The 18,528-nt window shown below is 42.3% G+C and overlaps 1 protein-coding gene and 1 long non-coding RNA gene across 4 annotated transcripts in view; one reads left to right on the top strand and one right to left on the bottom strand.

Moving 5' to 3' along the window:
• met (MET proto-oncogene, receptor tyrosine kinase) overlaps positions 1 to 18,528 on the bottom strand; it is a 77,875-nt gene that overhangs the window by 39,390 nt on the left and 19,957 nt on the right. For all 3 annotated transcript variants that reach the window (XM_054620097.1, XM_054620099.1, XM_054620098.1), the window contains exons 3-8: positions 11,384 to 11,587; positions 4,078 to 4,206; positions 3,522 to 3,698; positions 1,311 to 1,468; positions 409 to 523; positions 141 to 277 (exon numbers count right to left, since the gene is read on the bottom strand). In XM_054620097.1, the coding sequence (XP_054476072.1) occupies positions 141 to 277; positions 409 to 523; positions 1,311 to 1,468; positions 3,522 to 3,698; positions 4,078 to 4,206; positions 11,384 to 11,587 (920 nt within the window). The remainder of the gene's footprint in view (positions 1 to 140; positions 278 to 408; positions 524 to 1,310; positions 1,469 to 3,521; positions 3,699 to 4,077; positions 4,207 to 11,383; positions 11,588 to 18,528) is intronic.
• On the top strand, positions 10,194 to 18,283 carry LOC129108332 (uncharacterized). The gene is made up of 3 exons (XR_008531921.1): positions 10,194 to 10,445; positions 17,016 to 17,080; positions 17,314 to 18,283. It is a non-coding gene; the product is annotated as an uncharacterized LOC129108332 (long non-coding RNA).

Genomic DNA, 18,528 nt, shown 5'->3' with positions numbered 1-18,528 from the left:
TTAAATCTTAAGGGGATGGCAAGTATGTGTACCGTACAACCCCCACAATTCCTTTCTAGGAAAGAAAATATCACAAGCACTCGATATGCATTGTTTTTGAAGAAGACGAGAGGGAGAAAGAGAAAGAAAAGAGAACTGACCTCTGGATCTTACAGGCTGCTTTCCCTATCGTCACCTCACGCTTGTTCCCGGTGTCCAGGAAGGCTCCTCTGATGGTCAGCATGGTGTTTCCGGACTTCGGCCCGAATGTGGGGAAGATTTCGTGGATAACGGGGTCCTGGATGCAGAGAAACTTTCAATAACTCTGTCTAATGTTTAGCAACTAGCGCTTTGCATACATATGTGAAATAGTCCACGTATTCTGCACAAAGTGGAACTGAACAGAGGGGGAAAAGACGGCATTCTTACCACAAAGGTGAAGCCCTCCATCGTGGCGACCTTGTGGCCACTTGTGACCTTCACCGCGTGTCCTGATGGGGTGAAGTTCCCACTGAACACTGGGGAACACTGCATCTCAGTCCACCTAAACACAACCCCCACCACCACCGATACAAGACAACACACAGACCAGACATTATACTCTACCGCAGCCTACCCAGCGTTTATCCTAATTCAATGATGACCCACTGCACAAAGAGGCAATCTTCATGTTGGATTGGGGAGGTAGTGTGTTTTTCCCCCAGTTTGTAATGAGGTTGTTTGCAGCAAAGAGGGGTCTTTTGAATGGGACATGGGCCCCGGTGGATTTGTGAGAGTGGAAAGTTTGGATTTCTTTTTCCCAGCAATTTTTCAGTTAGGGGAGTCATGTGTTGAATGTGGAGACAGAGGGAGGGGTGGAGGCTTCTTAACATTCTTCCTTCAACACAATACCCCCCTATTAAACTCCCGCTCTGCCCCTATAGGACGCCAGCGTACGGGTCGCTTTATCTCGTAAACACCCGTCTCTGTCTCTATCTTTTCACAGACGCCGAGCAGGAACGGACACGACTTTCAAAAAAATATGGAAGCCCATTTCCACCACTGTGATGACAAAAATAAAGATCCTGTGAGTCATAATAATGAGATAGTAAGTCATAATTATGAGATAGTAAGTCATACTAATGAGATAGTAAGTCATAATAATGAGGTAATAAGTCAGAAATATGAGAAGCTTTCTCAATATAATGACTTAAAGGATCTTTATTTTTTTCATCACAGTGGCAGATATGGGCTTCCACACAAAAACAAAACAACCAACCACAGAACACACACAAAAAAGGGAACAAGATGTATTTATGAAGATATGGAGGCAGAAAAACAAAAACACCCACCTGTTGATGTTGTCCTGTCGGGGCAGTCTGCAGGGAGCTCCTCCCACCTCCACCGTCACCATGGAGGCCTTGAAGCTCTCCGACTTGTCGAAGCCGAAGCTGCTGCCGCACATCGTCACGACCGTAGAGCCTCGAATCGGTCCGGAGGGCGGGAAAACCTGACGGCACCGACAGACAACATTTAAAACTTATAGTATGAGATCGTGATAATACAACACTTTATTTGATTCCTGTTATAAAGAGGATGTTCCTCACCATGAAACTTCCTCAGATGATTACTTATTTTTGGGCAAATGTTTCTTTGTTTGACAGATTTGTCTGAAATATTATGTTTACATATGCAAATGATGCCTTATCTTATTAAATATGTCCTTATTTGCGAACATTTCCAGATCAGAAATCTGCACATTGAATAAAGCCAGGTTTCATTTGTTGACATATTAGAGTAAAACGTTTTTACAGAGGGTATTTTGGATTTTCTTTGTATAACTCCATCAGAAAATACTGTTAATGCCAATTTCCATGTTTTTAGTAACAAAATGATGTATAAATCCGGCTATGAATGATATATGGACAAAACCCTCTGAAAAAACTATTACAAGTTTTCTGAAATGTTATGTTTCAATATGCAAATGGGGCTTTATCTTAGGGTAACTTGGTGAATTTAGTAAAAATCTATGGACGCAGATAGACAAAGAAGTTAAATAAACACCTAAATCTGTATTTTTCATGCTTTCTTTGGATATTACAGAAGCAAAATGGCCCCAAATCTCAAGCAGTGCATGAAAACACTGTTTTTTCCTGTTGTGTCTCCCTTAATCCTCTCAATTCAATGATATTGTACATAAACTCTTTCCTTCCAATAAAGCTCAATTATTTCCTTAGATGGGTAGTCAATACATTTCATTAGGTATCAAATGGAGTTGGATTTTGTTTCTGTAATGCATTTTTTCTCAAGAAATTATGTTCCGAGACCTAGAAAGTAAAACAGTGTTGAGCACCATGCAACCTTTCTGCAGACGGTTACAGCTCTTTTTAAAATATTTCCAGAGGAAGAGGTGTTTTTTTCTCGTCTCATTAACCCATTTTGTTGCATTTAGGGCAGCGGAGGTAGCTTGGTGTTGTGTCTTTTTTTTTTCTATATATGGAGACAGTCTGACAGCATGAGGTGCAACATTAAAGTGAGAAAGAATGAACGCCACCCACTCTGAGCTCAGTAACGTCTCACTCAGTCAGAGCTCAGTGGTAAAATAGGACGGTGCTGCTGTAAAACAGGCTGGTGATGACCTTCACAAAGGTCACACCGTCGAGACAAATACAGCGCAAACATACAGATGGAGAGTTCAAAGGACGGCAGGTTATTGGGGCTATTTTCGGAAGGGGACGAGAGAGAGAAAGTACAGAATGTAAAACCATCCTTTGTGATATCAGACGCTGAGAGCCACTACTCTGGAAGTGAACAGAGTCCTCGTTACGTAAGAAACAAACTTCTTTTAACCCAAATATGATTTACTAAACTTAACCAAGTAGGTTTTGTTTTTTTCCCCAAACCACATTGACCATAAACTGTATATAAAAAGTGGACGTTGTCCACCCATTGGTTGGTGGAATGAATTTTTTAAGCCTCGAGTTCTGTGTTTTGGCCGTCGCTATCTTGTTTTTTTAGTAAACAGTGACCATATTTGGACTAAGGAGGAGTGAAGTACAGACGCCGTAGACAGCTCTGGTAGAGACCTGTCAATCACAAGGTAGCCCCGCCCTGAATCCGAATCAGAAACCCTTTATTTCCAAGTATGTAAGACATACAAGGAATTTGGCCAGGTGATAGGTGCGTATCAGTAGACACAGTGCAATAGTAGTAATAGTCAAGTGTATATTAATATTATACACATGACTATTTAATATTTTTATGGTCTATTTGGCTTCACTTTTCAGACTTGAAAGTTCCATGCAGCTTTACTAATGCGCATTAAAAATGACAGACTTTCCTTCATGGATCGTTGAATGCAGCACTTCAAAATACGACAAAAGGGGCAGGAAGCCGATCCTTATACGATATCATAGGGGCATTTATTATGCTAATCTACAAGTATCATGAACTTGTGCTCAGTTATGCACGGGTGGCATTCAACATAATTCAATAATACAAAAAACTAGGTCAGTGAACCTGCAGCCCTGATCATCACCAGGGTGACCGGTCGCTGTGGTTACCTTAGTGATGACGGGTGTGCAGTATTCCTGGGTCCAGAGGGAGGAGGAGGGACACTGGTCGGCCCTGGTGCAGCGTCCGTCACACCAGCCGCATTCGGTTACCCGCGACGACAGCAAACAGGAAGTACAGGTGGTCAGCTGACCACAGCCGGGGCCAATCAGAGGGACCCTGGTGATCTATAGAGAGAGGAAGACGAGATAAAGTCTGTTTGTGTGTCGGACAGAAGTGAAGAAACACAACAGAGTGTTTCCCCCGCAGAGAGAAGTGTTCGGTAGCAGAACGCTCGCGGTGAAACCTCCAGGATCATTATTCTCTTTGATCTGTTGGCTCCGATCCGTGTTTACTGTTATTGTGATCACACACTAATGCCAGACATTCGTACAGATTATGTTCCTGATGTGATTCAAAGGAGAACACAGGACAGTCTTAAACTACTGAATCTGTAGAATACGACATTTTCTCTACTTGACATTAAGTTTTATCTGTAAACTGATCCCCAAAGAACCAAAAAAGGTGCATTTCTTTTGTTCTTAATCTCCGTGGTTATTGACCCACCTTGTTCCCCGTCGCCATCAGCAGGGCTCCGTCCGAGCCGTTGGCGTCCAGAAGCGCCACGCTGGCAGAGACGGGTCTCAAGTCCAGGTGTACGTTGACGTGTGGAGTGGCAACTCGGGAGAACAGCACCTGAAAGAAGGAGGAACGTTGTGATCATCTTAAAGGGGCATTTATTTAATGTGACTCATAAACGGCATTACTTGTAGCCTGATTAGGTGGATTCTGGAGTTATAGCGAGAGAAACAAGCTGCAATGCGAGGTAATATTCAAAATGCTTTAACAAGAAAACTACTTTTCTAAGACACTTATCTTGCAAATATACAAACTACTGGTTTGGTATAGAGAAAGAGCTTTAAACCAGCCATTTGGGTAACTCAAGTATTGAGTCATTGCGGCTGCTCAACAACCTTAGATTTCTTATGAGCAGTGAAATCTGGATTATTAAAACTCCAAAACATCTCCAGAAAGACTCCACACAAATTGTAAGAAATATTAGTAAACTGTTTTCATGCATTCAACTATAATCTGTTCTGAATTTGGAGTAAATTACATAGAAATCCACCTATATATATATATATATATATATATATATATATATATATATCTTTACTCTTTAATGTTCGACCTGCTGCAGTAAGTCGTTCGTATTTCTCAACGAATAATCACGCATGTCAGCTGAGGACACCTGATTGTTTCCCATTGTCATTGTGTTTGCACACCGATACGCACCACGAATTTCAGGAGAAGGAAATATTACACGTGTTGAATATACAACAACAGATCCACAGCATCCCCTCAGGGCGAACCAAGCCACCAGGATGAAAAAACTGGAACAGGTTTTTTGTTTTTTTTGGCACGATGGCCGGGAGTTTGGTTGAAGGAATATGATCCAGGATTGTGTCATCTTTACTTCTTTCACTGGAGTTACAATGTTTGCTCTAAATCCAGTGTCATGGTCTGGAAAACAAAGTCTTAATAGACCTTTCTTGGTTTAGACATTTTCAATTGGCACAGCAGGAGAGCAACAGATGTAACTAATACTAGTGATCTGTTTCCACCAAGACCTTCCTGGTAATTTCAGCCCCGGGGAGTCCTTTTTTAAAGGACCTCAAAGTTTCCTTTGGCTCATTGTCATAGCGTTCTAAAGACCTGCAAAGATTAGGCATATTAGTCCGCAAGATGTGTTTCATGAAAACGCTTTCAACAAGGTCAGTGGATTATGTTGAGGTACTGAGTCATGATTTCTGGAAAGAGACATTGCTGTTGAGTTTTCTTTTTTATTTGGCGCTTAAAGCACCACAATCCGACTGATGAAATCTAGTTCTTTTATTTTTTAAGAGAAAGCAGACATCCCTACAGCCGATGTCGCAAAATCTTTGCAACTCTCACCATAAAACAGTCTGGATCGATAAAGATCCCTACAGTTGAGGAATAGTTCACCAGCAACTTGGTTAAAAAATCTTCAGAATTAACAGGATTTATTATATTATTTCAATGCAAACTTTTTTTAACAACTTAAACAGGAATTAAAATCCATTATAAAGTTTATATTACTTAAATAGAAATGTCCATCGACACCGATCCTTACAGAAAAGTACCATTAAAATAATATCAAGGTACATTTTATGTCTTATATGTTTTTTACCCCTTAGAATGAGTACAAAAAACACCTTTAACAATCACTATCCTCGCTTCACAAACACTGGAGTCAGAGACACTTACAATCTATTCAGTAGAATTCATGCAATTCGCATTTGACAGCTACAAAAATAGTCTCAGCTCCTGCTTTTCACTGCCTGCAGGCACAAAACATTGATGTCATGAATTAATTGCATTTCATTTGAAGTACATACTCTGTCTTAAGAGAGACTTTAAACCTAAACGGTTACTTCAACATTGTGTCCTCTGACATGTCGGTAGGTGTTTCAGACACACAAATGCTCCTTCCCATCTTTCCATAACATACACTTTTGTTTGACTATCTCACACACACACACACACACACACACACACACACACACACACACACACACACACACACACACACACACACACACACACACACACACACACACACATTTACACATTTGCACACACGCACACACACACAAGCCTGGGCAGTCAGCACACACCTGGAACAGCATTTATCATTTGCGGTTACGCTGCAATTACAAGCCTGGGAGCAAACAGAACAGAACAGGGTCTCTAATGGGGGTGTGTGGTTGCTCCAGTTACAACCGAGCCCCTGAAATTATACACACACACACACACCACACACACACATACACCACACACACACACACACACACACACACACACACACACACACACACACACACACAAATAGATGTAGTCCATGCGCACACATGTCAGGATGAAGCTGCAATGCTCCAGAAAAACAAAGCACTGACGAGACTCCGCAGGGACGGGAGTATTCCAGTAAATACCTCTGCATTGTGAACTTTAAATGTGATTTTTGTCGGTTGGCTGATACCCCGCTCGCCCTCTTGCCCCCTCACCCCCTCACCCCTTCACCTCACCCTCAGAAAAAGGCCTTGTTTATTCCAGCGTCATTCCTCCCACTGTTTGAGCCGTCATGATCAACGCTGGCTTTGTGACAGCCAGTATAATGGGTGGCTTTCCGCTGGGGACGAGGCCATACAACAGGCATCTCTCTGGAGGTAATAGCGGTGTAAATTACAGCTTATTGTATTAAGCAGGCTGGGGGGGGGTTTGGCCTCCAAACACGGCCACTGTGTTATTCCCACAGTGGCCCCAAACTGAAGCCGAGGGAAACACTTCCTGAGCCAGAAAACAACGCTCTTTTTCTTTTTTCTTTTTTTTTTTTCTTTCTTTCACTGCCTCGACTCCACGTTTACCGCTGGGAGCCACCAGGAAACCGATGTACATGAAAAGTTGACAGGTTCGGGTTAACAATGAAACGAGCTGCCGAGGAGGGAAAAGACGAACGCCCCTCACAGATTCTTATTGTGGCTGACCTTTGGGAGAGAGTAGGTGGCCGGAGGGTCGCCAGTTCAAGTGAGCAGAGAAAGTGAATGAAGCTACAAACCTTTGAGCGAGGTTTTCAATAAGTTATCCAGATAATTACAACTTGGGTCTTTTGAAGCCATTTATATCCGTTATAATAACATTTTACCCCAAAAAGTAAGTGCTGCGATCTGGGAACAACAAGTTAATCAGAATATCTAAACCATTCAGCCTTTTCTTATACACTATTTTTCATACATACAAAAAGTAATGCATTAAATTTGTGAAGAGCGACAAGGGGCTCAGTGTGCATAGGTAGGTCCAAAAACACTGGACTTTCACCCAGGAGACCGTTGTTCCTGTCTCTTGTGAAACCAACATTGACCTAGTTGTCACATACTTTTCTACTTAAGTGACGGCATTCACGTACGTTTTTTAACGTATTTTGTTACATATCTTACATGCTAATTTTACATAAACATACTTATTTTGACCCAAACCACAGTCTTTTCCTTAACCTAATAAAGAAGTTTTGATGCAAAAAGAAATCTACGTTGGGAGTTTATTTTGAAAAGAGACTGCATGCATAAAACAAGCAGATACTGTACATTTCCTGGGAACAAGCATAGTTTATTTTGAAAGTGGAACCTGAACCTTACACGCCGTCCCTGACGCAACCAATCCTGACTGATTATTAGCGTTAGAAATGGAAGCCGAATCTATGAGAATAAGACCAAAGTTGAAAGACTGCAGTCGTACTGTGCAAAACACAAAGATCCATGAATGAGGAGGAGGAGGTCACTGAAAATGAGTCTAAAGATCAAAAACAAAATCCTGTTTGCTCTCCGAGTTTTCTTCTACCTATCATCTCTTTGTTGCATCGTTCGTTTAGGTTTCTTGGAAAGCTTCTTTCCTGCTTTGTCTCCTTCTCCCCCATCTCTTCCTCTACCTCCACCCTCTTTCTTTGGTGTCTCTCTTTCTCTTTTCTATCTATTAAATCAACTCCAATCTAATCAATTCATTTGTACCTGTACGATCAGACAGAAAACTGTATCGCTAAATCATCAATACTGCTGCAGTCATACTAACGACTTATAGCTAATGAAAGTGAAGAAATATCAGCGTTCAGTTCTTTTCAAATCTTTCCCTCTCGTGCTTCTCCGTCAGATGATAGGCAGAACATATTTGATAAAATGCAGAGTTTGGCAGTGCGGGACAGCTGCTAAAACAATGAAGCTCGGCCAACTCAGCCAACCATCAAAAAAACAACCGAAAAAGAAAAAGTGAAGAAGCCCGAGTGAGGGTTGTGTGTGTGTGTGTGTGTGTGTGTGTGTGTGTGTGTGTGTGTGTGTGTGTGTGTGTGTGTGTGTGTGTGTGTGTGTGTGTGTGTGTGGAGTTTGATGGTAGAGAAACACACAGCAACAGCTGCACGGGACGCTCAGCGAGTAGAAAATGCCGTGTGAGTGAACGTGTCAGCGAGGCCCGCCGTTCACCATTAACGTGCCGTTCCTCTTGTAAGCCTCCTCGCCCCTCATACCACCCCCCTCATACCACCTCCACCCTCCTCCATCCTTCCCTTCCCATGCAGCTGTCGGCCTTTCTTTTTTTTCTTTTTTACACGTCTCTGTTGCCTTTTTTTTTTTTCATTTTTTCATGCGTGTCTTTTCATTCTTGTGTTTCAAAAACACGTGAGGTAATTCAGCTTTTCACTTTGTTTTGTTACATTTGGTGGTCGTTGTATTTTGGTAGTCCTGCACTGGACCGATGCACCGACACGGCTTCACTCACTTCACTTTACTCTGCAGCTGTAACCACTGAAGGGGTAGAGCGTACAGTTAAAACAAAAGAATCTGAAACAACACATGAAAAGGGAAAGGAAAGTGAGTCAGCCGCTGACATGATGCCTCGTCATATTGACTTAATTAAGATAGATGCCAAAAATGCTATTCAGCGCTTCAAAACAACAGCAATGCAATCATCAGATCTCCAACAGGCTAAATCCAACATTTGAACAGCAGGTGCACTGGCACAAAACAGCTACAAATTTACTTCATGTGCCAAATCTGAGTCTGGAAAGTCATGAAAACTTGTTCACTTAACATTTATGGGGTGATTTGTATGCATTTAGTTGAAGGACAACTTTTTGTTTAGACAACTAAGTAACTAGAAGCCACTGTTTCAAAAGTATTTGATTCTTTTTTATGTAAATAGTTTAAGAAACCTTTATATTTCTGTAGAATTTAGCCTTATTTTAACATCTTTTGACCTGCAAGTTACAAAATCAATGCTTACTTGGAAGTCAAATACCTGCAAAAAAGGAGGAGCGATCTCTAACAAGACCTTAAATTCTCTGCGGCAGTCTTGGCCAAAAACTGCTGATCAAAGCTTCAGAAAGCGAGTTTAAATGTCAGCGCTGCAATTAAAAGATAACTTGCAATCAAGGCCAGCTGCTCAAAGACGCATAAATCTTGGCATAAAAAGCACATCACCTTTTATGGAAGAGGGACGAGGAGTGGAGTAGGAGGCGGCTACTTCTGCAGACCTTTGAAGGTGTTTCAATTATTTTGACCATGTTACAAAGTCGATCATCTTGTCCGTGTATCATGTGTACCAGCGCTTCAAATCCACCAGTGTCACCAAAATAAAAGCCTGCAAATTCATGATGGTGGAGTCTGAGTCCAGTTAAGTCTTTATGATGAATTTGCACGTAAATCCAATAGAAATGGCTTTGAAAGGAATCTAATTATAGCTCGACATTAATCAATTAGTTTTTAATTGTGCAATAAAACTTTTTTTATTAAATCTGGATTTACTTTCTAGTTTTGCTAAACTCTGATTAGAACTTATCTTAGAATACAGGAATCCTTGCTGGTGCTACCCAGCCTTGAGCCCTATTGACAGGCCGTGTATGAGACGTTGAAAGCAGCTGACAAACGATCAGGAGCTTGTAATCCACTGTTGGTTTGTACAATGATAAGGCCAAATGGACTGTTTGCTCAGATGGCAGACTGGAACGTGGGGCCCTTTTGGAGGCTCGCTGAGCACAGGTCAAAGGTAAGCAAATTGTGCAAACAGAAAGGTCCTGGTGCTCCATCATAGTTTCCCACAACCTGCCTGCTAGCAGAGGACACCTGGAGCTGACATGGGTGTGTATGTCGAGTCTCCTGCAGGAGCGCTTTCACTGCTCACATACCGACATCCTGCTGAAATTTACATGAACGATGAGCGAGGGGAAGCCGCACCGAGAGGCTCTCTGTTTAAGCCTAACTGCTAGTATCTTCCATGCAAATGTGGTTCCTGCATGGATGGATTATCATGAACACCGGAGACCATAGACTGTATATCAGAAGAGGACGTAGTCATCATGACGTCACCCAATGGTTTGTGGACTGATGTTTTGAAGCCCCGAGTTTGGTGATTGAATTACAGCTGTTGCCATATTGTTGTTTTTTGCAGCCAATGAACAGATGTTACCATATTTGGAATGTGGAGGAGTGACGTAGTGACCCCGTATACGTCTCTGGTAGCAGCAGCGACCTGTCAATCACAGTACGCCCGTCCTAAAGCATACCCTGCTTTACGGCCTATTTCACTTAAAAAAAGAAAGGTTTTATTGTGACCCTGAAAAATGCAAAGATTACAGCATCTAGTATGATATCTGCTAATGAGCACTGGCACATTGTTGGCACAGTCTTAAAAACATCCTTGATGGAGAGTTTTGGAGTCTGGTAGATGTGGTTTTGATGACTTGAAGGTGAAAAGATGGAAACTAAAACTAAAGTTAAAAAAGATTGTAACGTCTATTTCAGTTGCATTTTGTAACAGCGTACTCTCCTTTATGGTCTGTTTGACTCTAAATGGAGCATCATTTACTAAATGAACATCATGCTGTATTGAAGAAGACTTGAAACTAGAGATTGAGACCATAAACTCATGTTTACAATGTTTACTGAGGGAATAAACCAAGAGAGAAGTAGAGTCATTTTCTGCTGGTCAGTAGAGAGAATTCAAGATTCAAGCAAATTCCGCATTGGCTTCACTGGGCAGAACCGAAGGTTACCGCCTGCCAGGGATGCAAACTCGCCACCTGCCCAGAGCTAAACACGTAAATTCATAAATGAATATAAAACGCCCCTCCAAAAGCAGCCGAATTTGGTTGCACAACCCACAACCACACAGCATTAGGACTGTACTGAAAGGTTTGAAGCTTCATTCATAACATTGACATTGGAATGATTATCAATGAAGTGATCTAGCAGCAATCTAACTGCACCATAAGTTACATGGTCTCCTGCCAGCTTTTTAAAGACTTCTTTACCTGTATGTGGCGTCCGTCGGCGGTGCCCAGGTATGCCACTGCACGGCCGTGCACTGGCACCACGGTGATAGACGTTACCAAGGTGTTCGTCAACTCTTTGTGCCAGTACTCGAGTCTCTGGACGAACTGGGTCACCTGCAGGCGGTACTCTCCCTCTTTCCCCAAGTGGATCCCCTCGTGTGGGCCGCAGTCGTCCGATGAACTCTGCAAAGAAATGACAAAAAAGGCCTCAGTTAGAATGAAGAAATCCTTGTGGTGTGCACCAAGAATAACAAAGAATACAGAAAGAATAACAGTGCAGAGAGCTTCTTATTGTGGTTACAGGCGTGATATCGATATGATTCAAGGCCCCGCCAAGAAATGTCGCCAACTTCATGTTTAACATTGACGAACATCCACTTTAAAGTCGTCACATTTTTCATTTTCTGGGAATCGTCAGCAAGATTCAGATCTCCTTATCCAAACACTTCGCTCTACTAAAAAAACACTTGTTATATAATATCATCTCCTTTCATATCTGGCCACAGATGGGGGGAGGGTTAAGAGCCAAACCTCCTATGCCTCCCCCACCCTCCTCCCTCCTTAGCTACTCTTTCATCAGGCCCTGCTCGTAATGGAGGTCTCGGCATGATAGCACCTCCGGGGCGAGTACACGCTTTGTTGAATAGAAGTTTAAGGGGACGGCAGGATTTCATGGGAAACAGCGAGAAGACTTTCCTGCTGTTTTTCTTTTTTCATTCCATGGGAAAAAAAACAACTTTTCTCCCCATCCAAACTGAGCAACCACATCTCGACTTTCTCTACTTTCTCACATGAGTTTAGTTTAGTTTTCAAACGTCGCTGGGTTGAGCAGATTGTTGTGTCTGGAGCCTTTGGAGCATACAGTGAAAGCACCGACTGTAGCCAGAGCTGGACTGAGGGCCTTTTCTCTATCCCCCCCCCCCACCACTCTCTCTCTCTCTCTCTCTCTCTCTCTCTCTCTCTCTCTCTCTCTCTCTCTCTCTCTCTCTCTCTCTCTCTCTCTCTCTCTCTCTCTCTCTCTCTCTCTCTCTCTCTCTCTCTCTCTCTCTCTCTCTCTCTCGCTGCTCCGGCTCTTTTTGTGTTTAGTCATGGCCTCCCGTCCCAGCCTCAGGTTTCATTAATTATTAATGACCCAGAGGGTGCCGGGCCTCTTGTGGCTCTTAAGGTCCTTGACCTGACTGCCTGACCAGTCCTGAGCTTTCTGTTGTTTTCTCAACTTCAGTGGATGATGACCTCTTCAGTGGAGTCACAAAGAGGTGAAGGGGACGGGGAGGGAGGGGGGGGGAGTACAGGTAGAGAGGTTATGAAGACCTGTGGACGGCTTCTTTCAAAGCGCCTCACTGTGCCATTAATGCAATAAAGATTCAGCAGGAAACTTCGCCGAGATCACGGGAATGATTGTGACCTTGGTTTCGACCTTTTGTTGTGTCTTAAGGCCTTGAAACACTGCGGACATTACAGATAAAGAACTCTAAAAATGTGAAAAACTAATAATATAAATCTAGAGCTCTTATTTTGAAAGGTAGGAACAGAAGGAGTGGATCTGGTCTGCCCTGCCTTTGTCAAGGTTGAAAGAAGATATTTTGCCCTTTTGTTTCAGACTACATAACCTCCCTGTTGTCGTTTCATAAATATAGATGCAACTAAAAACATTCTGCACAACGTGATTGGTCGATGCTTTTATTCACGTTGCGAAAGCTCAGAAAAATAAACCTCTTTACAGTAGCTGTGTAATATTCGCGTTCTGTGTGAAAGTATAGTTCGTAAAAATATATTAACGTGCAAATAAACAGCACAAAAGAATCACCTCCACTGTGTAAAGCCCTTAAAAAGGGACAGTTCACCCCAAAATCTAAGATACATATTTAAGATTTTAAGATACTATTTATCATCAATCTAGATTGTTTCAATGGAAGATTTTGGCCTTAGACATGTCTTACTTCTCTCCAGTATAATGGGACTATAAAGCACTTGGCTTGTGGCGCTCAAAGTGCTTAAACTATTAGTTTCTACAGTTAACGGCTTGGACCAAGCTCTGTGTTTTTTGGGGTTGTTTTAAACACTACAAGCCCAGTGGTGAAATCTAGTCTGATTGTATGGGATAGAAAGCAGACATCATTACACTCAAAAAACTATCTTACTGAGAAATAGCACTACAGGTAAGAGGACAAATATGTACTTTTGATTTTGGGTTGAACTGAACCTTTTAAGGGTAAAGACTGATCTTGATGCATCAAACAAAGTTGGTTTTAATCACTCACAGACACTTATGATCTCTTTCTGCCTCAACACCTAAAGCACTACCTCATTATTTGTGGTTTTTGTGAAACACGCTGCATTTCTTCGATGTAGATCTCAAAGGCGAGCTTTGAAGATGAGGAGAACAATGGAGTAATAAATCAGCAGAGTTTCTTCCCCTGGTGACATCACACAGCTGAGGCAGAGGAAAGCAGAGAAATCTGGCAAACTGGGAAGTAAACCTCGGCTAAATGAAATGTCCTCGTGGCCAGTGGCAGCAGTTGGACAGACAACGGGAGAAAAATGTGGAGGAAATTGAAAGCTGGCTGTCAAGGCTGGATGTTTTTAACGAGTTGGTGCAGCCAGCTGATCTGCACTAAATTACTGAGGGGTTAAAGAGAGTGTAAACCGGATGAGAAGTGACAGTTTGTGACTGAAGTTGGATAAAGATACGGACAAGTCGGAAGAGTTGAGGGTTTTGATGAAGTCTGAGGCAGAAGAAACGTCTCCTCCTCTTCAGACATGATGGACAGGTTGTCCTTTGATGTGCAAAGAACACGTTTCAAATGTCTACTTTTAGCCAGAGCTTCAGTTTAAAATACGATCCATCGTAAAAAAAACATGAGAGTCTGCCAAAGCAGATAGAGGCGTCATCGCCGTGGAGATTCTGCCACGCGGCTCAATAAACAGGCCCTGGGTTGATTATTTTCAGAGCAAACAAACAGGACTTTGGGGGTTGTTTGGTTGAAGCGGAGCAGGACGATGGGAGGGAGGACTGGAAAGGTCTTGGAGGCATTCCTCTGCTTAAGCTGAGGTATGTCTGAGGATCAAGGCAATGGAAATGGACAGTGGAAAAGGCTGTTATGAAAAGCTCCGTTTGAAGCGCCGCTGCTGTTATCCATGGCTGCTTCTTCGCCCGGAGAGAGAGAGTTTAAGAGGACGTCAAACCGTCATGGACACAGAAATGGAGGCAAACGGGTTCCTCCAGAAAGCAATGAAAACCTCTACTGACCACCGCAGAGTTGAGAGAAAGGTTTACAGCTCAGTTTGTGATAGAAAAGAGCGGGGAAAATGTATTTTTCTTTATTGATATATTATTAAAGATGTCACAATACCAGAATTTTTGGGGTCAATACCATTACCCGTGAAATTCACGATTTTCGATACCCTACAGGATCAAAACAGGCAGCAATCTACGGTTCTGAAGAGTGAAGCCAATGCCTGCATTCTCTCTAGTGTCCATCAGGGGGCGACTCCTCTGGTTGTATAGAAGTCTATGAGAAAATGACTCTACTTCTCTCTTGATTTATTCCCTCAGTAAACATTGTAAACATGAGTTTATGGTCTCAATCTCTAGTTTCAAGTCTTCTTCAATACAGCATGATGTTCATTTAGTAAATGATGCTCCATTTAGAGTCAAACAGACCATAAAGGAGAGTACGCTGTTACAAAATGCAACTGAAATAGACGTTACAATCTTTTTTAATTTTAGTTTTAGTTTCCATCTTTTCACCTTCAAGTCATCAAAACCACATCTACCAGACTCCAAAACTCTCCATCAAGGATGTTTTTAAGACTGTGCCAACAATGTGCCAGTGCTCATTAGCAGATATCATACTAGATGCTGTAATCTTTGCATTTTTCAGGGTCACAATACAACCTTTCTTTTTTTAAATTTAACACTGTGGTTGAATAAAAGTATAAAGTATTGAGGTCTGGTACCCAGCCCTAAAGGATGATTAATCATCTAGTATGAATAAAACTATAATTGTCCATTACTCTATTACTTATACTGATTCCATTTGAAGTTCTTTCCCCTTTCATTCATCTCTTGGAAGATTTATGATTTTGACAAGTGCCCCTGATGTTCTACATCTTTCAGGTCGTTCTGTGAGCGTGTCTTTCAGCCGTAGAACAGGCACCGTGGGGCAGATAGTCGTGAAACATCGCACATCTTTTGCCCCATTTCTAACCAGCAGCCATTGTCCCCCAAAACAACGGTGTGGCGATAGGGTTTCGGTGTCGTGGGGCTCCTAAAACCCCTCGCGGCGCGGCTCAGAAGAGTCAAGAAGAAGGGGGGGTGAAAGGCGATCCGCGTGGTCTAATGTTGTTTTCATACTCTCACTGTGGCCCCTGGGTCCCGTGTGTGTGAATAGACACACTAATGCCTGAATTATAAACCATGGACTGGGTTACCAGCAGCAGAGGGTTTGGATACAAACACTGTCACTGCCGTGCAGAAAATAGTGGCGAAGGCGCTCTCGCTAATGTACAAAATACACACACACCGTGCTGCGGAGGCTTAGCCCGAGTTAGCAGACTTGCACGCATGCACAAAGTGTGTGTGTGTGTGTGTGTGTGTGTGTGTGTCTCGTCGCCGGGACGCTCAGCTGGCTCTCTCACTGGAATAACAGACCTTTGACCTGCGGATTGCTCCGGACAGCAGCGAGGTTCGGTTGTCGCCGGGGTGTGTGGAAATGCAATTTTTGTTTAAAGAGACAGAAAGTGAAATGCAAAGGAATGTAGACTGCAGAAATAGGTCTATGTGTGTGTGTGTGTGTGTTGTTGCGGGACACACATTAAGAGCACTCCACCTGGACTTACGGTGCACGTTACTCTGCAACCTGACTCTCAGTTGCTGTAATGACCGTGAAATGTGTGTGTGCGTGTCTCGAGTATACGCAGGTGGTTGGTTGCACCAAGCGCATGGAGCCATGTGTTAATGTGTGTGTGTGTGTGTGTGTGTGTGTGTGTGTGTGTGTGTGTGTGTGTGTGTGTGTGTGTGTGTGTGTGTGTGTGTGTGTGTTGCTGTCAGGGTGTTAGGGACAGTTAAGGGAGTGAGAGAAGCTGACAATAAGGCGAGGACACATTCGAGTCACCAGACAGGACGACAGCTCTGTTTGTAACAGCCTCACACATAAACAGGTCCAGCAGATGACGAGGAGAGCAACATGTGAGGTTGGCAGTGAAATTCGACTTTCAGAAACGTGAAACGACATACAAAATGAGTAAAAAGGAGGGACTGTAGGGACATATTTTAAATATCTTTTATATATAATATGGTAAAAACTGTGATTACTTACATTAATATTTTTTTGTATGTCAAGTTTTCTGAAATGTATGTTTAAATATGCAAATGAGGCATTATCTAATGGTAACTTTTGGTGACTCTAGGAGAAATCTTCAGACACAAATAGACAAAGTAGTAAAATAAACACCTACATGTGTATTTTTGTTTTCCAGTATTTTGAAAAAAGAAATTAGACCAAAATCTCATAATTGGTCAGCCTAATTTTAATGTATTTGTTGACTACAGTGATTCACCGCCCACAAACTACAATTATCCAAAAATAGCACTCTTTTTCTAAAACAGATCACTTCCCCCTGACCAGAAGAAGACTCTCACACACTACTGGCAGAAGAATATTCTCATGTTCAGTAAGAAGTTGTTGTTTCATAAAATCTGAAAGCCTTTCTGCCCCCCCATCCCCCTTTCCTGAGTTTAATTTTGCCCCTTTTGCCCACCTGCTCTCCTAACCCCTCCTTCAATTCTTCTCTTGACTAACCACCTTCCTCTCTTTTTCTCTGTTTCCTTATCCTCCCTGCACACACACACACACAGAAACAAACACACACACATAATAAATAATCTGTGTGTGTGTGTCCTCCAGGTTTCTCCCACATATGAACAATGCAGCTTCCATCCTCTCAGCACCACTAAATCACCGACCGGACTGTGAATGATGATCCTGCATCCTCCGTCTCCTCCGCCTCCAATGGGAGACTTTAAATATCATCTCTGAGAAAACAGTGACGGGATGATTTTTCACCACCGCTCAACACTGCTTTTTCTGCTCTTATAAACAGACTTTCCCCCCCCTCTTCTTCATCATCGGATATCTGGGAGTTATGGGATTCAAAACAAGCGGGAAGAATGATGGACTGCTGAGGTCGGTGATTTCTGGGGGCCAGAGGAAACTTATTTCTGCCTCGTCTGGGAACTTTTTTGATTCCACTTCCACTTAACAGCAACAGATGAGCTTTCCAGAGTCGAAAACCCACATTTGGGTCAGACTGACACAGTAGCTAAAGTTACAGTTTGCAGATCAAAGGGAATTAGGAAGGTCGACTCCTTAATAAATTCTTACATGCAGAGATAGAGATGAGTTATTAATAATTTCACATGGAGAAGTTAATGAAATTATTCAATAAGACCACTTTCTGTGGTATTTACATAACAGATGGGTCTTTTTCCCGCTGATGAGGATATTGCATTTCATCCGTGCAGCTCTTATCCTAGGTGTTCCATAAAAGCTCCTGACATATGAAATACTTTACACCACATAAACCCGGGCTTGTCATGCTCGACTTGCATTTTCTGGATGAATCGTACAATAAAACGTCCGCGAAGGGACTTGCACGATTCTCCCTGACTTTTATTTGTTGGAACGCTGAGGTCACATCGATAGTTGTGACATCTGCTGTGAGGATGCTGAGACGAGGACCTTCATGATGGTTAAAACAGGCTGCTTGTGATGGAAGCGAGTCAGGATTGTTAGCTTTTTCAACTGTCGTGCTAATGTTAAGATGCCCAGAAGCACAAATTTAATTTAAATCAGAATGATATTTAGTTTTGGTTTAATTTTCTAGCACACAAAAGTTTTTCTGCAAAGAAACTCAAACTTTCAATGTTTTATTTCACTGATATAGCTAGTTGCCTAAATAAAAAAAACACGTGTTGAGATAGTATTGTTATTGTGCATTGATGAGCTGGTAGTTTAAAATCAGTACCCTGCATTTTGTGGTGTTACAGGTGAAGAAAGATGCAGGTAATTACGGCACAAATAGCCTAAAAATGTTTATAATTAATATTATTTTGGATTATG

This window comes from Anoplopoma fimbria, chromosome 19, assembly GCF_027596085.1.
Source record: "Anoplopoma fimbria isolate UVic2021 breed Golden Eagle Sablefish chromosome 19, Afim_UVic_2022, whole genome shotgun sequence".
Classification (NCBI taxonomy): domain Eukaryota; kingdom Metazoa; phylum Chordata; class Actinopteri; order Perciformes; family Anoplopomatidae; genus Anoplopoma; species Anoplopoma fimbria.
Note: the sequence above shows the minus strand (reverse complement) of the source record. Positions and strands in the feature narration are given on the sequence as shown.